Source organism: Oncorhynchus clarkii, chromosome 12 (assembly GCF_045791955.1).
Source record: "Oncorhynchus clarkii lewisi isolate Uvic-CL-2024 chromosome 12, UVic_Ocla_1.0, whole genome shotgun sequence".
Taxonomy (NCBI): Eukaryota; Metazoa; Chordata; class Actinopteri; order Salmoniformes; family Salmonidae; genus Oncorhynchus; species Oncorhynchus clarkii.
The window spans coordinates 78,202,213-78,227,104 of record NC_092158.1 but is presented as its reverse complement, the minus strand read 5'-3'; the positions used below and the strand labels follow the sequence as shown (position 1 = coordinate 78,227,104).

The 24,892-nt window shown below is 46.9% G+C and overlaps 1 protein-coding gene across 4 annotated transcripts in view; it reads right to left on the bottom strand.

The window, feature by feature from the left end:
- Positions 1 to 139: 139 nt before the first annotated feature.
- Positions 140 to 24,892, bottom strand: part of LOC139421387 (myosin-9-like) — a 34,994-nt gene continuing 10,241 nt past the window's right edge. The window contains exons 2-42 of one of the 4 annotated variants that reach the window (XR_011635616.1): positions 21,692 to 22,026; positions 19,936 to 20,092; positions 19,098 to 19,125; positions 18,857 to 18,950; positions 18,116 to 18,136; positions 16,173 to 16,265; positions 15,992 to 16,055; positions 15,225 to 15,323; positions 15,002 to 15,145; positions 14,824 to 14,919; positions 12,534 to 12,805; positions 12,087 to 12,260; positions 11,639 to 11,812; positions 11,402 to 11,516; positions 10,003 to 10,190; positions 9,719 to 9,840; positions 9,494 to 9,563; positions 9,246 to 9,406; positions 9,015 to 9,123; positions 8,761 to 8,892; positions 8,419 to 8,625; positions 8,184 to 8,321; positions 7,979 to 8,102; positions 7,736 to 7,907; positions 7,398 to 7,610; positions 6,990 to 7,134; positions 6,660 to 6,866; positions 6,454 to 6,558; positions 6,179 to 6,331; positions 5,792 to 6,040; positions 4,665 to 4,877; positions 4,322 to 4,534; positions 4,043 to 4,204; positions 3,766 to 3,894; positions 3,400 to 3,488; positions 3,158 to 3,281; positions 2,838 to 3,046; positions 2,546 to 2,654; positions 2,131 to 2,303; positions 743 to 1,897; positions 140 to 678 (exon numbers count right to left, since the gene is read on the bottom strand). Coding sequence is in view for 2 of the 4 variants with exons in the window: in XM_071172238.1 (XP_071028339.1) it covers positions 1,789 to 1,897; positions 2,131 to 2,303; positions 2,546 to 2,654; positions 2,838 to 3,046; positions 3,158 to 3,281; positions 3,400 to 3,488; positions 3,766 to 3,894; positions 4,043 to 4,204; positions 4,322 to 4,534; positions 4,665 to 4,877; positions 5,792 to 6,040; positions 6,179 to 6,331; positions 6,454 to 6,558; positions 6,660 to 6,866; positions 6,990 to 7,134; positions 7,398 to 7,610; positions 7,736 to 7,907; positions 7,979 to 8,102; positions 8,184 to 8,321; positions 8,419 to 8,625; positions 8,761 to 8,892; positions 9,015 to 9,123; positions 9,246 to 9,406; positions 9,494 to 9,563; positions 9,719 to 9,840; positions 10,003 to 10,190; positions 11,402 to 11,516; positions 11,639 to 11,812; positions 12,087 to 12,260; positions 12,534 to 12,805; positions 14,824 to 14,919; positions 15,002 to 15,145; positions 15,225 to 15,323; positions 15,992 to 16,055; positions 16,173 to 16,265; positions 18,116 to 18,136; positions 18,857 to 18,950; positions 19,098 to 19,125; positions 19,936 to 20,092; positions 21,692 to 22,021 (5,886 nt within the window). In the remaining 2 variants the exon portion in view is untranslated. Of the gene's footprint in view, positions 1,898 to 2,130; positions 2,304 to 2,545; positions 2,655 to 2,837; positions 3,047 to 3,157; positions 3,282 to 3,399; positions 3,489 to 3,765; positions 3,895 to 4,042; positions 4,205 to 4,321; positions 4,535 to 4,664; positions 4,878 to 5,791; positions 6,041 to 6,178; positions 6,332 to 6,453; positions 6,559 to 6,659; positions 6,867 to 6,989; positions 7,135 to 7,397; positions 7,611 to 7,735; positions 7,908 to 7,978; positions 8,103 to 8,183; positions 8,322 to 8,418; positions 8,626 to 8,760; positions 8,893 to 9,014; positions 9,124 to 9,245; positions 9,407 to 9,493; positions 9,564 to 9,718; positions 9,841 to 10,002; positions 10,191 to 11,401; positions 11,517 to 11,638; positions 11,813 to 12,086; positions 12,261 to 12,533; positions 12,806 to 14,823; positions 14,920 to 15,001; positions 15,146 to 15,224; positions 15,324 to 15,991; positions 16,056 to 16,172; positions 16,266 to 18,115; positions 18,137 to 18,856; positions 18,951 to 19,097; positions 19,126 to 19,935; positions 20,093 to 21,691; positions 22,027 to 24,892 lie in introns of all 4 variants that reach the window. The other 3 variants (XR_011635617.1, XM_071172238.1, XM_071172239.1) reach the window with 3 other exon arrangements.

Genomic DNA, 24,892 nt, shown 5'->3' with positions numbered 1-24,892 from the left:
TTTGTAAGTTGTTTTCTTTAATTAAGAAACAATATGTAAAATAAATGTAGCAAGGTACAATTTTTTGGGGGGAGGGGGGTGGGGGTAGTAACTGCTGATTGCCCTTTTATGGATATAAAAATTCTCAGGAGTCAAATGGTTGCAGTTTAGAAAGCCATCTTTATTGCAATAATACCAACAATACACAACTCAAGATTTAATTTCAGAGCTGCAGAGAAAATGACGGTACAAAATTGAGATTTATTTTCTCTTTTCTTTTTTGCTTCCAAGTGCGAGAGAAAGAGAGTGATCCTTTGTCTGTTATCCATCATTAATAACAAATTCCTCTCACTTCCCAGCAGTGTGAGCAAAAAAGGCAACCCTGAGCACAGCCTGCAGGGGTCAGTTCAACCAGACCTAAAGCACATTCACTCATCTACATCACCCCATCCCTTAAATACATGGGATAAACACCTGGCCAGGCATTTCAACAGGGAGTCATCTTCCCAATCTTTCTGTCAGAGTAAAGATACCATCAGGATATCATGTGATGTGTTAAGACTACAGAGCTGCAGAATGTAACAACGTCCCACTCATCCCAACATGCTTTATTCTGTTCAACCACCCCTATACCCTGCAAAGCAGTGCTCTGAGAATACAGCGTTCGTGAGTAATAAAGTACCCCACCACCCCTATACCCTGCAAAGCAGTGCTCTGAGAATACAGCGTTTGTGAGTAATAAAGTACCCCACCACCCATATACCCTGCAAAGCAGAGCTCTGAGAATACAGCGTTTGTGAGTAATAAAGTACCCCACCACCCCGTAACCGTCGCCCTGCGCATCAATAAAAACATTGATAGTAAAGAAATGCATATAAAAAAGTCAATACCTGGATCCAGGAAAAAACAACCTTGAACAGTAGAATTTGACTGAGGCTTTAGTGTGTGTTGGCATGAATACAGAGGAGCCTGCAGGAGCCTGCAGTTTCTCTGAATTAGTCTTTTCTTGTTTGAGGTGCATCTGTCTATCAATGTCTTCATTTAATGCACAAATGCAGTTGACTATCATTTCTAATCCAGAGTCCTAAATCTCAGTGCAAAAATAAGACAATTTGGCACAAATCAAATTCTCCAATTCTGTGTGTGTTTCGTGTGTGTCTATAGTTGTATCGTTTTCTTAAGCCCAATAGCATATTCATGTTTTAAGTACTATACGCAGCTAAATTAATACGGTACAATTGAGCACATAAACCTCCATTATAAACTGAGGTGAGAGCGAGCAAGAGCCATAGATGTGTAGTACTTTCATACTTAACCATTATAAAAACTATAGCATAAAATACAAATCTATAGATTGCGATATTACTTTGGTCCCCTCGAGTAATCCTTCTTCATTTATATTTCTTTCGTTCGTTCTTGCTTCAGTTAGAAAAAGATCCCCAAAACAGGACTATTTCTAATGGAATGTTTCCTTACAAAAATATCATTCATTTTAATTTTTTTCCCAGAGAATGAAGCAAGAGAAAATAAATTTGACCCACAAGTTCATATGAGTTATGTCAGTATGGCAATTGTCTGAAGTACTGTTGTATTGGCTTATATGGAATACAAGTGTACAGAGATTGTCAAGTCTCTTATTAAAGAGAGACTGAGGTCTGGCTGTGAAGTATATTTACTGCCTCTAAATCATACAGTATCATGATGTTTGTGTCCCTCTAAGTGTACTTTATGTGGTATGTGTGGGTTTGTGTGTGTTGTGTATGACTGTTGCAGTTCCATCCTATGGACAGCAGGGAACACTGTGGCTGTTCATTCAGTCTTGGGCTCGAGGGTCTCGCTCTTGGGCTCGCTCTCCTCATCGCTCTCAATGCCTGCGCGGCTGACAATGCGGCGCATGGTGAAGGGGAGGTCCCCACGCCTGGAACAGAGACGGTAGAGATCAGTGATTAGGGCAGAGAGATCGTGACAGAGGCACAGCACATACCATGGAGGCCCTCTGAGGATACATGATCAGTAATGTAGCAGAGGGAATGAGTTTGATACATACATTGTAAATGCAAGTATGCTGTGTAGGGTGCTAGTACAGACGGCTTCATTTACAACCGAGTTCAGTGCATCAGCATTTAGTCCGGTTGGGTGATGTGTACGTACCTGAGCTTGCTCTTGAGGGTGCTGACCTCACGGTTCATGGCGTCGGCTGACTCAGTGGCGTCCTCCAGCTCCCTTTGCAGTTTCCTGCGGTTGGCGTTGGCTCTCTGGGCCTCCTCCTCAGACTCCTCAAGCTGCCTCTTCAACTGCTTCATACGAGAGTTCAGCTTGTCCGACTGCGTACACACACACAAGCATTAGCATCAAGTACCAAGGTGGATGCTACATATAGGTGGTGGATAGGTTGAGATCCAAGACAATGTAAAGTACAAAGAGATCTAGTGTGAAAGCTTTATATAAATGTACTCCATTAAATCATTCACATACATTCAAAATAGAATCACACAGGGGAAAATAGAGACTAAGTTTACTGGTGTAAAGCTGTTGGGCTTGTGTTGAAACTTGTTTGAGTCCTGACCTGGTCTTTGTACTGCTCTGTGTTGCGTCTCTCGTCGTCCACCGCGAGGACGACCTCCTTTAGCTTCTTCTCTGTGCGGCGCACCAGCTTGGACGCCTGCTGCCTCTCCCTGTGGAAACATACATTTGGGTCAAATGGACAGGCTGAAACGTCTACTTGGCTTGTGGGATTTTCACCATCTGATCTCACCCATGCTGCAATTCCGGTCATTTTATGCATTATGGAGAGCACATGAGATGTGGGTTCTGAATGAGGATGCAGGTGGTCTAAGGTCCGGCTCAGACCCCCTCACCTGGTCTCGATGTCCACCTGCTCCTCCAGCTGGGCGATCTTGGCCTCCAGGGCGGCAATAGTGGCCTTGTACTTGGACTTCACGGTTCCCTCCAGCTCCTGCAGCTTCAGCTTCAGCTCCTTATTCTGGCGCTCCAGCTGGGAGCGGGCCCCCTCCAGGCGCTGGGAGGTACTGCGCTCTGCCGTCAGCTCCACAGTCATCTGGTCAGTCTGACAGAGACAGGGGGTTAAACTGCCTGACTCACCTTATCATTAGAAGTACACTATCCCAGTCTGTACACATGGGGCATGAAAGTCACTTGCCGTCCTTGGCTGTCCTACCTGCAGCAGAGCTCTCTTCAGCCTATCGTTGACCAGCTCAGTGTTACACTGCTCCTCCTCCAGCTCCTCCTCTAGCTGTGCAATACGAGCCTCCAGTCTCCTTTTCTCCTCCGCAATAAGAGCACTGAGGGGAAGAGGAAAGGTGGGAAAGAAAGATGGGGAGAGAACAAGGGATAGACATTTGGGTCATTAGAAGCAGAGATAAACAGTAGGTTATGAAAGCTTTTGAAAATGGTTCCTACTTCTTGGCGGCCTGGTTGTTGATCTCATCCTGCAGCTCGTCTCGCTCTTGCTGGGCCTGTCTCTTCACACGCTCTGCAGAAGCCAGCTCCTGGGGGGATGGAGTGTGGCAGAACCAAAGTGTGTGCGTGGGAGTGGGACAAATCCTAACTTGAGATAAGTTCTCATAACTAACTTTCCACATTAATCATGATTTCAGTGGAGGATTTGTGCAAAAAAGTTTGAGTTAAGTGCAAATACAGTTTCACAGAAATTTATAAAGACCTAGTAGTAGGTTTTGTATTGTTTGGGAGGACGAGGTGTTAGTTGAGAATAAAACGAGAGACTAGTGTGAGATGCTTAGGTGAGGGGCAGCAGCGCAGACTGACCTCGGTCATCTGGATCATGTCAGCCTCCATGCTCTTGAGCTTCTTCTCGTTCTCCTTGGCCTGGGCCATGATCTCATCTCTGGACATACGAGTGTCCTCCAGCTCCCTCAGAAGCTCCTTCATCTGGGCCTGGTGGAGAGGGAGAGGTTCAAAGCATATTTCAAGCAAACTATTCACCATCTGAATGCATCTTGATTAGAGTAGAATGTGGTCATGGTATGGTGGTGGTCATGGTATACTATAGTCAGAAGCTGGTGATAATTTAATTGGTTGTTACCTGGAGCTTCTTAAGCTGTTTGAGGGCCTCATCACGGTTCTTGTTGGCCATGTCGATGGCTGCCTCCAGCTCCTTCAGGTCCAGCTCCAGCTTCTTACGGGCTGCCACGGCAACAGAGCGCTGCTTCCTCTCATCCTCCAACTCCAACTCCATCTCCCGCACCTGAAGACCAGAGCGATTCAAGCTTTCAATCACTGGACTACATGTCCCATCATGCAATGGACATAACACAGTAAGAAACCACTACATACAAAGTTACACCTGTAGCTACTAGTGTACCTGTTTGACCAGCTGTCTCTTCTTCTCCTCGCCCATCTCATCTCGTCCTGCCAGGTCTCTCTCGTATTGGGCCTTCATGGCCTGCATGTTGACCTCCAGACGCAGCTTGGCGTCCTCCGTGGCCTGCAGCTCGTCCTCCAGCTCCTCCAGCTGAGTTCTCATCTCCTCCAGCTGCTGCTCCATGCCACGCTTGGACTTCTCCAGCTCATGTACCTGAAGGAGAACAGTGGAGATTGTGATGAGAAATAGGACTTTGGGACCCGTATGAAAACAGAGGATTTGAATTCATTTCTTCCTAGAACACCCCCCACAAAAAAAAAGATTTGACACTAGGCTGTCTTACACTCTTGCCAACGTCATCCTTGGAGGAGACCAGGTCCTCCATCTCAGCACGGAGAAGCTTGTTGGCGCGGTCCATCTCGTCCTTCATGTCAATGAGGGATTCCAGCTCGCGGGTCAGAGCCAGGGCCCGGGTCTCCTTTTCCCTGGCCTCAGCCTCAGCCTTGTCCCTCTCCTCAGCATAGCGGCATGAGATGGTCTTCTCCTCAGCCAGCATCTAGAAGTAAAATGGAGGAATGTCATACTACACTTCAAGACCCAGATTTTTCCCTAATAGTTATGGATCTTCAGAATCAACCCTTCCAAGTAGTTTACCCCCCAGTTTGAGTGAATTGTGGACAGTAACCAGGTTTCCTAGAACCTTTAAGCGAGTAAAGTACATGTGTGGTATAAGGAAAATCATTTTTAAAAAGGGAAAAAAGTGACAGGCCTGATGGAAACAGCAAATCTGTCGACAACTCAAAATACACTAGACAAAATGTGATCTTTTTGTGTCTAAAATGAATTATGCGAGAAATGGTGAAATGCCTTTATGCACAAATATTGATATAGTAACCATCATATCAAAGTAAACTTGGAGTAACGCAATGACGTGAGGTCCTCCCACTACGACTCGGGAAAGCAGTTTACTAGGTTAGATGAAGTAAGTTGGGATGAATTTCACAGGGTGGTGAAAGTACATAGTAATGAGCTTGATGCTCCTTTCCAATAAATATAGAGGGCCTTATTCCGGTGACATGGTCAATGCTTGTCTGCCGTTTAACAAATAAAAATCTTAACTGTCCATAATAACCTTTTGTAGGTAGCTTACCCGCACTGTATCGGCGAGCTGTTGGCTAAAGCGCCCGTATCAAGGCCAGAGCGGGCACATTCGTTGTAGAACATCCCCCCCAAAATTAGGAAAACCCATTTAACATATATTTTTTCCCCCTCGGTACATGGGAATTTACCCACAAAAGTTATTTTTATGTGCACTACGTCGTCACGTACAGCCTTTGATTCACAACAAGTCAATTTGATGGAAACATCTCTGCTGGTAAAATGCATATATTGTTTTTATGCAGAGTTTTGAATATTTGCATGAAAATCTGTCACAAATTGGATGGAAACCTAGCTAGTGTTACAACTAACCTGGTCAAACTTCTTCTGCTTCTTCTCCAGGTTGGTTACGATCTGTCTGAGGTGGTCCTGGTCCACCACCATGTCGTCCAGCTCCTGCTGCAGACGAGTCTTGGTCTTGTCCAGTTTCTCAAAGGCACTGCACTTCTCCTCCATCCGCTGGCCGAGCCCTTCCAGGTCCCTCTGCAGCCTCTTCTTCCCCTCCTCCGCGCTCTCCAGACAGCCCGCCTCCTGCTCAGACTTCTTCTTAATCTCTGCCAGCTATAGGGGAACACCGCTTGTCACTCAAACATTCTGTGGTGCGGTTTATGGTTCTAGTGATGTGTTGAACAAAAATGTTCTAATAGCACATTTGCACCAATCCAATTTTAAGGTGTATGTTGCTGTACGTGTGTATACCTGAGCCTGCACGGTGAGCAGCTGCTTCTCCACATTCCTCTTGCCCTCCTCCTCCTCCTCCAGCTGTTCTCTCAGAGTGTTCTGTTCATCCTCCAGCTGACGCAGACGAGTGCCCATGGACAGCTTCTGACGAGTCTCCTCCTGGAGCAGCTCCTGTAGGTAGAAGAGAAAGACCGGCACAGTTATAGCAGCTTAATGACTGAGCTTTTACAACCATGACAAAACTAGTGCAATATTGAATACTTGGATCTGTTGTCGTCTATGGAGTACTATACCTGCACATCCTGCAGCTGAGACTCCACAGAAGAGCAGTCCTTGGACGCTTTGATGGACTTACCCTCCACCTCACTGAGCAAGCCATTGACCGTCTCCAACTCAGCCTGGGGAGGAACACAAGAACAATAGTCAACATGGGCCTTCCAGCTAGTGTACAGGCCATATGCTCCAAATCATACCTGAAAGGAGATTAATAGTACTGTACCTGCATCTTGGCCACTCTCTCTGCCAGCTCGATCCTCTGGCGCTCGCTCTCTCCGTGTTTGACCTGTAGCTCTTGGACCTGGCCCTCTGCCTTCTTCCTGCGGTGCTCAGAGTCTCCCTTCCCCTGCATCAGGGTCTGCAGCTCAATGGCCAGCTCGTTACGCTCACTCTCCAGGGCCTGCTTAGTCTTGTCCACCGACACCTTGTTCTGTTAGGGGAGGGCAGAACACCAGGGGTCAGTGCATGTAGAGATGCTGTAATACACAGGAAATCTTGAGGGGGGGGGGGGGCGCGTATGTGTGTGTGTGTGTGTATATATAAAATAACTCACTCGCTTGGCCTGCTCCAGTTGCTCGTTGAGCTCGTCAAAGGCCTGGCTATGTTTCAGTCTCATCTCCACCACCTGCTGCTCGTGGACCTTGGCTTCATCCTCTAGAACCTTCTTGAGCTGGTTCACCTCAGTCTCACGCTTTGTCCTGACAGACAGAAGTAGAGAAATGAAGGAAAGAAGGAATTGGAAATTGTCAGATTGTACGCTAAGCTAAATACTGGGAAACAAGGAAAATAAAGGAATTTGAGAGTCTGAGAACTGTCATCAACTCATGAAATCATTTTTCTAGAAGGTCAACATGAAGGCATTTAAATAGCATCCACTATGCATCATCTTATTTCACAATAAACCAGTTTCATTGAAACACAGTAGCCGACTATGTAACTGATCTCCTCCGGGTGTCAGTACCTGAGCTCTTGCTGGGCAGCAGTGGAGTCCAGTGTGTCCTCCAGCTCAGTCTTGAGGGCCTCCAGCTCCTCTCCCAGGTCCCTGCGGTTCTTCTCAGCCTTGGTGCGTGCGGCCCTCTCTAGCTCCAGGTCCTCCTGCAGCTCAGAGAGCTGGGCTTCCATCTCCCGGATCTTCTTTTGGGCCAAGTTCTTCTGGGCTGCCTCCTCCTCAATCCTGAGGGGAGGAGAGGGAAAATGGGAGTTATAACATTCATTATGCCACGAAAATACAATTTACAGAGTGATCACACTAAAGCCACTATGTATGTATGTGATTGCAGAGATCTTGTAGAGATCCACCTGGCCAGGGCTGCCTGCAGCTCCTCCTCCTTCTTGGCCAGCTGGGCGCGGAGCTCAGCGATCTGGGCCTGCAGCTCAGCTATCTGGTCAAGGAGATCAGTAGAATCTCCCTCCAGCTTACGCCGGTTCTTCTCCAGCTCCTGACGGCCTTTCTCCTCCCTGCGCAGGCGGTCTAATAGAGAAGGAGAACGTGTTGAGGAAATAAGAGCAACTTGGTCAACATGGTGTGTGTGCTCCACCTACCCTCTAGGTCAGTGATCATGGCCTCGTGTTTGTTCTTGAGTTTCTGAAGGCTCTTGGACTTCTCCTCCTCCTCAGTCAGGTTAGAGGTGAACTCAGAGATACGCTCCTCCATTAGCTTTTTCTCCTGTGGGACACACACAACCAGGAGTTCACAACATAATTGTATCCATCCACACACCTGTCTGCCCATTGGTTGTATACGGACCTTCATGAGTTTGTTGTTCTGGTCTTCAAGAACCATGACGTCCTCCTCAATCTTCTTCAGCTTGGAGTCTGTGGTCACCTTCTCCAGCTGCAGCCTCTGCCTGGCAGCCTCCTCCTCATCCAACTGCTGCTCCAGGTCCTACACACACACACACACACAGGAGGGGAAAGAGTTAGTACAGTGTGTACCTGCCATGCTGCACACAAAGTGTCTTGGTTTGTGTGTGTATCCTCACCGTGATGTTCTGCTGCATCTTCTTCTTCTCTGTCTGCAGATGTGTGGCTCTCTCCTCCTCCTCCTCCACTCTGGCCTCCAGGTCATGAAGGATCTCCTCCAGCTCCTGCTTCTTAGCGGCCAGACGGGCTCTCATCTCCTCAGCCTCGGCACACAACTCTGTCTCAGCCTGCAGCTGCTCCTGCAGGGCCTGCTTCTCTGCACTCAACTGGGGGAGACAGAAACAATATGGTGTTACGGGTTCATGAATGCATTTTCAAGTTAGCTTGAGCAATTATTGTTTCATTATAAAATCAACATGTCACTTCAGGGCTGTTTCAGTGATGGAGGGCCTCCATCTTACCTGGTGCTGTTTGACCTCCATCTCCTGCAGCTGAATCTCAGCATACTCCTGCCTCTCCTTCACCTTGCTCAACTCATCATCCTTGGCCTGCATCTCCTCCTCCTGCCTGCTCACCTGCAGCAGGGGCTTCACCTGGGGAGGGGGACAGTTCAGAGGAGAAGAGAAAAGGCAGTTATACGCCAGTATTCCCCGGGGGTTTGGCTGAGTCGTGTAGCATTGTATAGGAACAACATTAGCATAAGTATAATGTGTACCTTGGTGAAGAGTCTCCACCACTGCCAGTTCCTGAGTTTGAGGTAGGCAGAACAGTTCCTCTGGATCACCTTCATGGCGGTCAGCTGCTGCTGTCTCCTGGCAAAGGCCCTGCAGAGCAAGCAGAGAGAGAGCGAGAAACACTTTGGTATCGTCCAAATACAGTTATAAGACATCAGAACATTTCCACTGCAGCCATATGATAGACAGTTGGAGTCAGGGGGTCTCCTTACTTGCGGGCCACGTAGCCTCTGCACCAGGCCTGGAAGCTGATGATGACGTCAGTGATCTTCATGTCTCTCTCCTCCTCCAGGTGAGCCAGCACTCCAGCCCTGAAGAACACCTTACTCTGACCAATCCTGAACAGGTTGGGATCCAGCTCCAGGCTTTTGATCTGACAGGAGGGTGAGGTACAACATTCATCTCTTCATTCTAAATGAGTTACAATGTTCTAGAACAAGATATAATGCCTTTCTCTTACCATGAGCACACAGGCCTGTTTGCCATCCATGAAGCCCTTGGGGATGGAGTTGGGAGTGAGGATCTCATACCTTAGAGAGAAAAGGTATATGCATGGGATCATCAGTTGGACTCAACTCACTAAAAGCAACATACACAGCATGATGCAACAACAATATGAGGTTAAGTTGGGGAACTGGTGAAAATAGACATTTGTATACAGCCACAATGGGAGTGTTCACGGTACCTCTGTCTGAACTCCTGGAAGACGATGCGGTTGGGGAAGCCCTGTCTGCAGATACGGATCCCCTCCAGAACACCATTACACCTCAGCTGGTCCAGAACCAGGTGGGGATCTAGCTTACCAGCCTGTAAGGGAGGGAAGAAAAGCATATTAGATATGTAATTTAAAAAAGCTGCCAACACCACTAACATAAGCTGCAGGTGCCTATGTTGCGTACTGTGTTCGATGGCATCTTGAGAGAAACTATTGTTTGGATGTTTTCACTGGTGGAGTTGATCTACTGGTACCTTCTTCTCGTGGTTGGGGATGATGCAGCGGACGAAGTTGGGGTTGGTGTTCCTCAGAGTGGCCATGAGCTTGGACAGCTGCTCCTTGTAAAGCTGGCCCACCGTGCGGAACATGCCCTTACGGGTCTTAAAGGCACCAGGCATCTCAGACATCCCTGCAACCTTATCCAGACCCACGATACGATCCACTGAGAGGGGGAAGACAGAAGAAAGAGGAGAGGAGAAAAGGTGACATTAGATAGGAGGCTTTCACATTTGAGGATATCTAACCAGGCAAACTCCACACAGTGAAAACAAACCACAACATAAAACACATGAAGCAGTTTATAATGGCGATGGGGGGATCCCATCTCTCCATGGGCGATGGTGAGAGAGATGACTGACGGGTTCAAAACCAGTGACACCACAACACTGGGTGAATGCAGAGAGGATAAATACAGTAGGAAGGGGGATTTGGGGAATGAGAGGGGTCACAAAATGCCAGTGAAGCGTGAGGGAGGAGGGAATCACACTAGAACGAGACTCAACTCGATGCAGTGAGTGTGTGTGTGTGTGTGTGTGTGTGTGTGTATGTATATATACACATGTAACTGCTTACACTATGCAACCATCTTAATATGTCAAATGTGTGGTGCGAACCGACATACTATGTGGAAATCAATGTTGTGACAAACTGTGCATTTGTGGGCATGTTTTTATTGGTGACGACGGAACCAAACCCATGCAGTATATACCCATTGCTGCAGTACCCATGAGCAACACCAGGGGTCCCAAACCACACTATTACACAGAGGGAGAGAGGAGAGTCCAATGAAAGAGCAACAAGTAGTAGATCTCACTGCACACAGAGCTGGGGGGGGGGGGGGGGGCAGTCATTACAACCCCTTGTAAAAAAATAAAAATAGATCTGATAAATCAACATTGAGCCACAGGGAAAACAGGGTATGAGCACAGGATAAAAACATAAGCTGTTGATGCTGAGAAGAGGGAAAGGTTCATATTAGTGTGAACAGAAGGATGAGCAGAATTGGAGTAAATAAAGGAGACTGAAAATATGAAAATGAAAAAAAGTCACCTGAATCTGAGTGGAGAAAAGGAAAACGCTGATAAAAATAAGCTCTCTGAGACCTCTGTACCTCTGAGACCCAGTAAGAGGGAGAATAACAGACGAAAATGGGCCATACAGAGGAACAGATGGATAGAAACCAAAACAGAGAGTGAACAGGTAAGAACAAAGGTCCAGACACCAGACATTGGATACGAGACGAGAGAGAAAAGTGGATATGAGACAGGAAGAGACCCTTCACTGAAAACATAGCAGCAATTCCCGCATGAAGGTTAATCCACTTAAGTCTGTTCTTCTTACTGGTTGCTAACTCTCATCATTGGCTGCACTCACCATCCTTCCACAGTTCAGAAACAAACTTGTCAGTGGACTGGTTGAGCAGCGTGGCCACGTTGTCGTTCAGAGGGTCCATGTTCTTCATCAGCCACTCATCAGCCTTGTAGTCCACCTGAGGAGACGGCACAACATATATAGACAATAGTATTACACAAGGTTTGCCTGTGACATGATGTCCAAGGGCACACAGTTTAAGCAGAGTCTAAGCTTCGCCTTCATTACTGGTCTGTTTACCTTCCCGGCGTAGTGAATGATGCAGAAGTCAGCCTCATCTTTCAGTTTCTTGGGCTTGTGGAACTTGGAGTGGGTGCCCTGCTCCTGCAGGACCTTCTCCACAAAGCTCTTGTCAGTGGCTTTGGGGAACCAGCACTCCTCATCCAAAAGGGCCAGGATACCAGGGGGGCTAGCCTGAGGGAGAGCAGAGAACAAGGCTTACAAACAGAGACCAGGGAGCCTGGGGGTGCAGCATAGCATGGGACTGAACTGAAAGAGATGGAGGGAGGAGTAGAGAGAAAGTGAGGTAGCAGGTGGAGAGATATGGGAGAGGATTGGGAGAAAGGGATGAGACTGTAAGGAGTGAGGTTAACCAGGAGTTACATACAGGGAAGGGCGAGTGAGAAAGGGAGTATACAGTACATGATTAAAGGTAGGGAGATACAAAGGGTCAGAGGAGTAGACTCACAGGCTTCTCAATCAGGTCGATGCAGGGCTGCAGGTCCAGGCCGAAGTCGATGAAGCTCCACTCGATGCCCTCCCTCTGGTACTCCTCCTGCTCCAGGATGAACATGGTGTGGTTGAACAGCTGCTGCAGCTTCTCGTTGGTGTAGTTGATGCACAGCTGCTCAAATGAGTTCAGCTAGAGGAGAAAGAGAAAGTCAGAAAGTACATTCACCATCATGAACAAAAACTAGGAGGCTCAAGTGTATATTTGTCCCCTTTTCCTAATCTGCAGTGATGTGAAAGAACTAGACAGGTGAAAACAGATTCCCTGTAGGCATCCACCCACATTCTGTCTTTGTAGATAAGTGGAAATGGCGAGAGAAGAGGAAATCACTTTAAACAAATATACCCTCTGGGTCTTTACTCAAGACATTGTAATCTCGTTGGTCTTTCCCCCACTCCAGTTTACCTCAAAGATCTCAAAGCCAGCGATGTCCAGGATGCCGATGAAGGAGGCTCCCTGTCTCTTGGTCTTGTCCAGGGCCTTGTTGATCCTCATCACCAGCCAGCGGAACATCCTCTCGTAGGTGGCCTTGGCCAGGGCCTCCACTGCAAACTCAGCCTGTTCCTGGGTCTGGGCCTTCTGCACGTAGTCCCTGCCCACCTTGATACGAGGGGAGAGGATGGCACGGGTGAAGTCTGTCACGCTCATGCCCATCAGGTGGCACACCTTCTGAGCAGCTGTGATAGGGAGAGACGGGGGACAGAAAGACGAGACATAGGGTTGAGAGGGAGGGATCCCCCAGGGAATAACAGTTTGATGTCTACAGCAGTGCATGGAACTAGACTTTGAAACCAGAAATAAATCACTTCTAAGCTCGCTTTGAGGCAAGCAACACTGAGGTATGCAACACTGAGGCATGCATGAGAGCATCAGCTGTTCCGGACGACTGTGATCACGCTCTCCGTAGCCGACGTGAGTAAGACCTTTAAACAGGTCAGCATTCACAAGGCTGCGGGCCCAGACGGATTACCAGGACGTGTGCTCCAGGCATGTGCTGACCAACTGGCAGGTGTCTTCACTGAAACTAACATGTCCCTAATGGAGTCTAATACCAACATGTTTCAAGCAGACCACCATAGTCCCTGTGCCCAAGAACATGAAGGCAACCTGCCTAAATGACTACAGACCCGTAGCACTCATGTCCATAGCCATGAAGTGCTTTGAAAGGCTGGTCATGGCTCACATCAACACCATCATCCCAGAAAGCCTAGACCCAGTCAAATTTGCATACCACCCAAACAGATCCACAGCTGATGCAATCTCTATTGCACTCCACACTGCCCTTCCCCACCTGGACAAAAGGAACACCTATGTGAGAAAGCTATTCATTGACTACAGCTCAGCGTTCAACACCATAGTCCCCTCAAAGTTCATCACTAAGCTAAGGATCCTGGGACTAAACACCTCCCTCTGCAACTAGATCCTGGACTTCCACCGTCCCCAGGTGGTCAGGGTAGGTAACACATCTTCCACACTGATCCGCAACACTGGAGCCCCCCAGGGGTGCGTGCTCAGTCCCCTCCTGTACTCCCTGTTCACCCACGACTGCATTGCCAGGCACAACTCCAACACCATCATTAAGTTTGCAGACGACACAACAGTGGTAAGCCTGATCACCGACGAGACAGCCTATAGGGAGGTCAGAGACCTGGCCGGGTGGTGCCAGAATGAATAACAACCTATCCCTCAACGTAACCAAGACTAAGGAGATGATTGTGGACTACAGGAAAAGGAGGACCGAGCACGCCCCCATTCTCATCGACGGGGCTGTAGTGGAGCAGGTTGAGAGCTTCAAGTTCCTTGGTGTCCACATCAACAACAAACTACAATGGTCCAAACACACCAAGACAGTCGTGAAGAGGGCACGACAAAGCCTATTCCCCCTCAGGAACCTAAAAACACTTGGCATGGGTCCGGAGATCCTCAAAAGGTTCTACAGCTGCAACATTGAGAGCATGGTTGCATCACTGCTTGGTACAGCAATTGCTCGGCCAACGACCGCAAGGCACTACAGATGGTAGTGCATACGGCCCAGTACATCAATGGGGCTAAGCTGCCTGCCATCCAGGACCTCTACACCAGGCTGTGTCAGAGGGAGGCCCTAAAAATTGTCAACGACCCCAGCCATAGACTTCTCTCTATTACTGCATGGCAAGCGGTACCGGAGAGCCAAGTCTGGGACAAAAAGGCTTCAACAGTTTTTGCTGCTACTCGGTTTATCATATATGCAGTCACTAACTATACATTCATGTACACACTACCTCAATTAGCCCGGTTAACCAATGTGCGGGGAGCAGTGGTTGGTTGGGCTATCTGCATTGTGTCCCCCCACCCGCCAACCACTTTTACGCTACTCTCTTCATATATAGTCACTTTCAACATACCTACATTTACATACTACCTCAATCAGATCGACTAACTGGTATCTGTATATAGCCTCCCTACTGTTATTTTTCACTGTTGCTTTTATTTCTTTACTTACCCATTGTTCACCTAATACCTTTTTTGCACTATTGGTTAGAGCCTGTAAGTAAGCATTTCACTGTAAGGTATTCGGCTCACATGACAAAAACTGATTTGATTAGTTAATTCTGGTGGACTGAAGTGTATAATCTGCTGGTCAGTAGAGTGTAATTGACAGATACTAGGATCTCCTTTTTAGGATCAAACCAGCCCACATAAAGGTTTGCTATACCTGTGTCGTCAGGCATGGAGGCCTGGTCTGAATGGCGCTCCTTCTTAAAGCTCATGTTGCCCAGCTGGAGCACGGAAGACACCACCTTCAGTAGACCTGCATGAGGAGACCAGAGGTTAGAGTCACACCCGCCAAAATAAACCAGTGAGAGGGTAGTGTGTCCCGTCCTCCCCCTCACCAATCTGCTCGTCCTCTGGAATGCCCATGATCCTAAAGGCCTCCAGGGTCTCGGTGAACAGGTCCTTATCCTGCTGGCCAGGGATGGTCACGTTTCCATTGACCAGGAAGCGGTAGTTGTTGTAGCCCTCCAGACACAGCTCGGCTGAGGGGAGCACAGAGTTATTTAATCTGATATGCACAGTTAGCTGTACTTGATAAAGTTGATAACGAAGGAGGCTTACAGCGCAGTTTGTCTCCAGCACCAGTGAGCATGTAATAGAAGACATGGAAGGTCCTCTCGTCTTTGGCCTGGCGGATGGCACGGGACTTCTCCAGCAGGTCTGGTGTTAGACCGTCAAGGAGCCACTCATTCAGACTGGATTGTGAGCTTCTACTGGCCGGGGCAAGTGTGTGTGACTTACTTGTTTAGTTTACTGTAAAGACTAACCGAGAGGTGTCTGGAGTTAAACTACACTTCAATCTATAGCCTACAGAATTTTTATTTAACTAAGCAAGTCAGCGGCAGGGTAGCCTAGTGGGTAGGGTAGCCTAGTCAGCGGCAGGGTAGCCTAGTGGTTAGAGCTTTGGACTAGTAACCGGAAGGTTGCAAGTTCAAACCCCCGAGCTGACAAGGTAAAAATCTGTCGTTCTGCCCCTGAACAGGCAGTTAACCCACTGTTCCTAGGCTGTCATTGAAAATAAGAATTTGTTCTTAACTGACTTGCCTAGTTAAAAAAAAAGGTAAACATTTTTTTTTTTTTTTTTAAAGAACAAGTTCTTATTTACAACAGCCTACCCCGGCCAGACCCTAACCTGGATGGCGCAGGGCCAATTGTGCGCCGCCCTATGGGAGTTCCAATCACGGCCAGTTATGATACAGCCTGGATTCAAACCAGGGTGTCTGTAGTGACGCCTCTAGGACTGAGATGCAGTGCCTTAGACCCCAAACTATTGTATATTTCAAATGAGGGAGTGAATTTCATTGTGGTTAACATAGTATGAAGGATACAGGTTTCAATGTTGGCCCCCACGATGTATCCGTTGACGTCGAAGTTAATCCTGATGAATTTTCCCTGGGAGAGAGAGAACATAGTGAATGACTAAGGAAGCAGGAAATACTTGTCCAACCGAAGAAAAAAAAAAGCATCACTAAGAGATTTTTTTTTTTTATTAAAAAAAAAAGTTCTTACGAATCGGGAGGAGTTGTCGTTCTTCACAGTCTTGCCGTTTCCAAAGGCCTCCAGGATGGGGTTAGCTTGCAGCAGCTGCTTCTCCAGCTCACCCTAGAGGACAAACACAGAACCGCTCTATCAACCAATGACTTTATCCAATTGGATTCTTTAAACTACCACCTCCTTATAAGGACACATCTAGATTAGTACAAATTCTATAGTGACACTAACAGGACATGCCATTTGTCATTTCTCAGTAGTGGGGTCAAACTGTGAATACCTTTGGTGATTCCAATGGATGATTCATCGTCACGCATTGTGAGAACTAGTCATCTGCTTTTAATTTACTCTAGTTTCACTTCATTGTGAGGATTTCAGTTGTTTGAACATTTGATTTGTGTTTGGATGTTCCCTTTTTACGCCAAGTCCATCATTTAAGTTATAAGAATTCACAACTGCATTACCTTACTTATGGAGAAAATAAAACAAACTGCATGCAGACCATTGAATATCACAACACCCGGGAACACATACACAAGTACACAAAATCCCCACACACAGCGCAGTGTTAGTGCCCACACCTTGACACCCAATGGACGACCCTGCGGCCCTCATCAGTAACCCTTCACCCAGAGTAACCCCCAGACCCCATGCAGAGAACTGACTGTCAATATTCACTACACTGACATTAAGTATACACAACCCCTACAGCCAGAAATCTGTACATAGTTCACACTGAGCTCTACTGCAGACTGTGGTTGTACAGGTGGATCCATGCACATGACTCCATCTAAAATGCCACTAGTAATACTACAGTGAACTTCAATTTTAAAAAGGATCTATACATGGACAGGAAAGCCTAATGATAACCTTCAAGAGTCTGCTACAGCTGAGGCTGTGTCAACATGTGAGGAGCTTGGCGCATATTGGGTGGAAATCACTTCAATCCACCCAATAAAAATACAGACTCACACTAATATTCTTACATAGCCTAGCAGTTAAGAGGTTGGCCAGTAACCGAAACGTTGCTGGTTCAAATCCCCAAGCAACTAGGTGTAACATCTGTCAATGTGCCCTTGAGCAAGGCACTAACACTAATTGCTCCTGTAACTCTTCCTGGATAAGAATGTCTGCTAAAAAGACTGCCATAGTAGTGGCTTTGTCAATGTTATCAATCTGAGGAGCTCACTGAACCTTTTTCCTGAATCTTCAAGGACAATGTTAGTTTAAAACCAATCCCTAACTAATCCTATACATTACACCACTATGAGGCTTTAAACAGTAGTAAGGAGCAGGGATTAATGGATATGATGACTGGTATGAAGCATCCCCAGTGAACGAACACACGTATACAATTAGTCCACTGGCATCACAATGCACACAGCAACTCAGTGAGTTTGTCCCGAGATCTTTAAAATGGTGTAGACAAAGAGTGAGAAATGGAGGGGGAGCTGTGAGAGAACGTTGACCAGATCTCTGAACAGACACACTGGAACACACACACACACACACACACACACAGCAAGCAGACATGGAGTCGTAAACACATCAAGCACACTTCTGGAACCACCAGGGGGAAAACAAAGGATCAACAGCGTTATGCAAAATCCAGCCAGACTTGTCAAACTGCAGAGCTGTTTACTCATTAAACATCTTTAAACATAGTATTTAAAGAAGATCAAATCAACAATACAAAAAGGGATGCGCTCTCAGTTTTGTCTGGCTGAATTCTAATGGCAATTTTCCCTTTAATAAAGAACATTCCTTCCTCTGGACTGACACTGGTCATGTGTACACATCCAAGTGACCCACTAGCCCACCACAGAGCACGCTCCAGCAGCACGGGGGAGGAGGGAGAGACAGCGCAAGAGCCAGGAAGAGGGAGGAAGGGTGTGGAGGAGGAGATCCAGAGATGTGTGATGGGAGAGGAAGGAAGGGGATGAAGGGACAGGGTAACTCACATGTGACAGGAACGAGCTGGTCTGTTGATGGGAAAAGAGAAACACACAACCTCAAAGGAATGATAGATACAGATACTGGTCTGCTTTCAGAAAAGACTGGGCCTCTCTTGAACCCTGTAGTCACAGCTGCATCTATCACAGGGGTGGCCAACTACAGCACTGCAGGGTTACATTTTGTCTCATGGCTTTATAGAGTTGACCGGAGGTCACTTTGATTCAGCTCAGCCGCTGGAGGAGGAATGTCAACAAAAGGAATAATATAGTCAGTCCACTGTGGTTTAGATATCACACTATGAACCAGCTACCAAGGGAGTTTAATCTACCTCCTCCTGTGCTACGGTCAGTCTTAAAGAACCAAGACTGGCCAACCCTTATTTAGAGGTCCTCTATGGCACCATAGAGCGGTGTGACTGATAGAAGCAGCACCTATCCAAGACCTGGAACAATATGGCGATGGCTTGACAATGATGTAATGTTAAGTACCACTGGCAACACTATTTCTCAAACGCACATACAATCACTGTACAAGTAGTTGAGCATTGAGGACTCAGAAAAGCCTGGTTCTGAGCCGATAAAGGACCATAGGAAACCAGGCCCACGTCAGAGAGTGAGGGAGAGTTCGAGAGCATGGTGGAGAACAAAAAAAGGAATAGGAAAGCGAGTAGAGGGAGAAACAGAGAGGAGAGGGTAAAGATCAGAGGGAATTAGAGAGAATAGTAAAGTAGATGAGGACTGACTGACCTGGTCTTTCTTGGTCTTGTGGGAAGAGGCCACATGGGCCAGATACTGAATGACCTTCTTGGTGTTCTCCGTCTTCCCAGCACCAGACTCTCCTCTGTGGAAGAGAAAAGGAGGAACAGAAGCAAAAAAAGTAAGGAAGTCAATCAGTTGTCAGCAATATCACAACTAACGCTGTAATATTTCAAGGTTATGTTGAGAGACCAAGATTTGCTGTTCATAGGGTTTTGTGCTCAAGACTCACGTGCAAAGAATGGACTGGTCTTCACGGTCTGTGAAAAGAGGTGGGGCCAAGATTTTTTTTTTTAAAAAGGTACATATTTCATGGTTTAAGTTTGGATTGAATAACATGAGGGGACAATTCAATAGTGACAATAGTTTCTGCTACTATTTGTAGCCCATCATGGGTGCTTGTTGTGCAGAGGAACTTCAGTTCCATTGTCAGAACTAAAGTATGTTGTTGCCAGCTGGCTTTAAAAAAATTGTGAATTCTTCAGTGTGTATTTGTTATCTCAGGAGCACATGCATTTTTTGTCTCTGAAACAGGAAGTGCATTGGTCACACAGGAAATCAATATCCAGCTTCCTGTGAATGGAAAGGGTGATGCCTTTTAACCAACAAGTCAATGAACCATCCCCATGCAAATACTGCATGGTAACTCCCTCCCTCTGCTAGTTAAATGATTCCCTTTACTTCAATGGAGGCCAACAATGGACTAACAAGACAAGAGGGAGTGAATGGACAGCCTGACAAAGCCAAACAGTACATCAAGATAATGGTCTGGGAAAGAGTACTGAGAATGTACTGTATGTAACCTACATCCCCTTACAGACTGACTAATGGCCTTTCCTTGGTTATGGAAGGCAGGAGCCCTCAGAAATCAAGGCTAATGCTTCACTACTTAAATGCTGACTTTCAGAGCCAAGTCTGCCTGGAGGAGTCTAAACCGATTCATATCTTATAGGCAAATTATCTTACTAAACATGGATGGTAAAATACTACCAATAACCCTTGTATTCAGATGAATGAGTAAATTTGCTAGGTTACTTACTACGATGTGGTAAAAAAGGACCTTCGCTTACCCTGCATCATGCTCCTGTAGGCCGTGTCAGTGATGGCATAAATATGGGGGGGCATTTCATGCCTCTTCTTGCCCTTGTACATATCCACAATCTCTTCTGAGTAGATGGGCAGATTCTTATAGGGGTTTATAACCACACAGAAGAGCCCAGAGTATGTCTGTGATACAAAGAGAAACACTTATTAATATTAGTTACTGAACATACATGCGCTCCTCTATCCATGTCCTGAACCAAGAACACTAGGGATTATACAGTCGGACTTGACTGGTCTTCTTACAATGGATTTTGGCTAGAGACGTCATTTCAATTAAAATTCCACTGTTGATGTTAGTGAGAGAGTGATTCTACTGCACTCTGACCTGCCAATGTAATAGTTTTAACTGACTGCATACTATATCACTGATGGTCTACAGCCAAAAACAAGACTGGACAGATGTGAATGGGGAAATCATAGTGAACATTATCTTCTGAATCTAACCCTCTCGTCAACACCAACTCCATACTTTATTTCCCAATCTCCCTCCCTGACTACAGCCAGAGGCTGGGCTAGATCAGGCATGTTTCACAATCACAAAGCGCTTCTACCAAACAGTGACATCATCCGAGGTGATTTCACCCCAGCCCCCCTCTGTCCCTTTCCATATACCCCTCTAAACCCTCATCTTGGTATGGGCATCTGGAGAGTCTCTCCTCCCCACTTCATTTATGTTCATCCGCCCTCCATATTTCTGTTTCCTTCCCTCTCAGCTACATTCCTGTCCTCGCCATTGCGCCGTGCCCTTGCTTCTGGTCTGGTAGTTGTCTCTGCCTCTCCCAAGAGGGGGGTTTTCAGAGGGGTAGCCGGTCCAGTGGCGCACAGCACTGCAATACCCAAACCCCAAGAGGGCCAGGGTGTGTTGACTTGACCGGGTCAAAGCCCAATGTAGCAGGCACCAAATCACTCCCAGTCGTGGACAGAGGGATAAATGGCATTATGGGGGAACAATAATTAGAGCACGATTTACATTCCATATCCATTTAATTTCCAGCACTGCCTGAAACTCAACTCTGAACAGCTTTACTCTCCGCCCCCCCATTGTGTCCCTCTCTCCCCCCCCCCAGAGAGTATTGTTCCCTGCAGATTCCTGTTTAGAGCAGTACTCCAAACAACAGAAGGAGAATGTAAGAGAGGGGAGCCAGAAAGAGAGGACTGAACATACTCGTATGTTTGGTAAACAGATTACAGCCTTTCGTTTGGGGTGGCAACCTGCACACAATGGGTCATCTGACACAATGGGCTTAATGGTGGTAATGAGGCTAGGAAGGAGGTCTACCTGGTTTGGAACCAGGCCAAGTTGTGACATGAGAAAACAGTGCTTTCATAACCAGCATTAAGCAAAACCTTGGATAACATCTAAATCTTTTTTTAAAGAGTCAAATATTATCAGCTCTCGTATTTAAACAAAAATGTTTAACACCTTTATTTTACTAGGCAAGTCAGTTAAGAACAAATTCTTATTTTCAATGATGGCCTAGGAACAGTGGGTTAACTGCCTTGTTCATGGGCAGAACGACAGATTTGTACCTTGTCAGCTCGGGGATTCGATCTTGCAACCTTTCGGTTACTAGTCCAACGCTCTAACCACTAGGCTACGCTGCCGCCCCGATGAGGGGGCAAGGGTGAGTCAGAAGTGTTCACAGAGTACTGATTGACACTTGTATCATACAATGAGGCGAGGTCCTTCAGTTCAGTGTGTGCCTGGTGTGTAATACTCACGTAGATGAGGCCAGAGTAATATCTCTCCTTGAGGTTGTGCAGCACAGAGGCCTCATTCAGGCAGGTGAGCTCAGCCATGTCTTCCACCTTGCTGAACTTGGGCGGGTTCATCTTCTGGATGTCGTCCTTGTTGACTTTCACCTTCTTGCCAGAGTCTGCCAGCTCCACCAGGCACTCTTCACCTCGCTCCTCCTTCACAGATCCCGCCTCGAAGCCCAGCCGCTCCGACGGCACCCACACCAGCTTCTTGGTGGCCCAGTCTGCCTGGGCCAGAGGGTTGTTGACCATGTTGCGGTCCACGTACAGGAACTTGTCTGCGTCCGTCGCCATGGTTGCTGTGGAAAGAGACCCAGAAGTTGGTTAGGGCTAGGAAATAGAGCATTTAGTTGTAGTACCAATTATATTTAGTTAGACCTCAACCAACAAACAAACCTGATGTAAATGAGCAACAGTCCTGACAAACTGAGCCAAGTTAACAAAGACTTATCTTAAGCTACAAAGCATTATCTTGCATCAATCCCCAAAACAATAATGTGGGCATGAACTGTCATTTCCCCATTGTGTCAATCTCTACCCACAATACCCATGGGATTGTTCGGAGGTAAAGATAGCCACTGCCCAGAAAGTTTGTTGGGTTGTGAGTTGATGTCTGTCAGAGAGGTCTGGTCCCTGGCCTTGCTGTAATATCTGAGGAATGCCGAGGTCACCAATGTTTCCTCTACAACTTGGAGTGCTCAGGTTAGGTCAGTCCAACATAAAACAAACTAATCTCAACGAGGCCCCACGTTTCTGGCAATCACTACGGATGCTAATCAAATTACGGGGCGCACACCCTCTCCAGCCAAGGCGGCCTATAACAAAATGTAACTTAGTGCTGTAAAACTTATTTGTGGTAATGTGCAACATGTGCTGACCATCTCATCCAAATACGTGGTTTTGGGAAAGACTTCATTGATTACATGCTTGGAGGAAAATCTTCAAAACAATTTGCGATTCGCAACATTCGGTTTCTAGGGATGAGGAGCATGTCAGAGTGGGAGGTGAATTGACTGTTGTACATAATGAGGCCTGAGGAACCTCACATATTCAAAAACAAAAGTTAGAGAACATTCAAGGGACTTCAAGTCTAAATATTCCCCCCCAAAAAATGGCGTTAAAGGCCTAAACACAATGTTCAGTCTTGAATCTTGTTTACAAAGCTCGTGTAAAACACAACCACAATGCCAGAAGTGAGCGACATGGCTTGCAGGCCCAAACAGGACCGGTTCACAGCTCATGAACAACATCTCTAAGTCATTGAAGTCAGTTCCATGGTGTAACCCACATGGAGACACTAGACAAGTATTACCAGAATCCAGTGGGGGTGAGGGAAGGGTGCTTCATAACGTTTAGCTATACACAGAGGTAGAGAAAAGGGAAGGCCATTATCTGAACATTCCAACAACTGGAGAGTTGTGCTTTCCCACCACCGCCAGGGTCGTTAGCCTAAAACTTTCCTTCACTCCCTAGGGTAGAAATAAAAAAGTTGAAATTTTACAACAACTGGCTCCGTTATGTTTACATATTCAATGTTGCAAAACAGCAAACACTCAAAAAGGTTACAAGTTCAAGATATTTTTCCACTACCATACTTATGAGCTTTGTTTGTTGGCAGAGTTTGTGTTTGGATCATTTGGAAATGCAATTGGTGAAAAAAAAACGTTTGGGTGGGGGGGGGGGGGGGGGGGGGGTTACAGGTGGCAAGTTCTCCTACATTGCCTGCAATCATAAAGATATTCTTACGAAATAGCACATCATTGAATGTGAGATTTACCTGCTGTAGAATGGGAAAAATGTATTTTAGGCATGTTAACCTACACTGGGGGAAATGCAGTCTACTGCACACAAAGGCTAGGGCAAGTAGATGTTTGAGAATGTACCGAGAAGGGCTGTACTGCATTGGATATGGGCATTGCTGACAGAGAAAGGGTTATGAGAAATACTAAATGGCACATTAACCCTGATGTACGTCAGGCAACCAGGAAGGCAACCAAGACTGTAGCACCATTCCTCTCCCTCAGAGCTCCACAGCTGACTTCCATCACAACACCCTCCCCTTTCCCAACTCTGTTTCTCAACCCTTACTTCCCAGTTTCCTGCTTTAGAGTGAGGTACCCCACAAATGAGTCCCTCCGGACCCCTCTCGGTCAGCTCCAGTCTCCCTCTCCCCACCCCCCCTTTGTTTATCCAGTCTTCCAGGGTCACATTCCTCCCATACTGACCCTTTATCAGAGACAGAGAGCAAAGGAACGCTGCACATTTCTTTCCTCTTACCACCATCAGTCTCTCCTGGTCTTTCCTTCCAGTCCTTCTGCCCCTTTTTCCCCATCACAGGGTCAGTCAAGCCCGGGGGGTTTAAGGGTCGCACACGTCGCAACGAATGTGGATCTCCCGTTGGTCTACTGATCGTTCAGCACGCTGTTGATGTCTGACGGATCACATTTTTGCGGGATTCTACATGTAAAGTATTTTTTGGCAAAGTACTCTCAGCAGGCAAACGCTATTGGTGTGTTCGAGCCCTTAAAACACTCAAAATACATCACCGATCCCTGGCAATGCACCCACAGGCTGTACAGTAGAACAGTTAGACTGTGTGCAGTGGTGAAGCCAGTGGCCTTCAGACAGTCCCTTGACTGTGGCAGGGCCTAACTATCTGCAACGTTAGGCAAACAATCAGCAACCACACCAAGGGGCAGTCTAGTCAGTTCCATGCAGTCCTAACACAGCTAATGCCTGACTGCAATAGTTAACTGTATTGTTTTCCTGCTTGGCAAAAACAAGCAGTGGGGAGTACAGCCTCAACACACCAACGCTCTGGGATTGATTCTTATCAGTGTCAGCTAGGCTAACGTGGGCGTGTAGCATGAAGAGAAGAAAAATACGTGTGGCCTACATGAAAACAAACTCAAACATGCAGCTCAAACATATACAGGCCATCTGTTGAGTGGAGGCAGGATGGGGGCCAGAGAGTTCAGCTTGCATGGTCTACCAGCAAGACATGGATAAGCCAGCAGGATAGGAATATAACCCAATGATATTGAACAGAAATAATGATAAAATGAGACTTCAAAAAGGAGAGCATGCAGCCGTTTTGGACGGCCCTGGGGAGGGAGGGAGCAGAGAGGCCTGCGCCGTGTCCTATACGCGTCGTCTTGACACAGA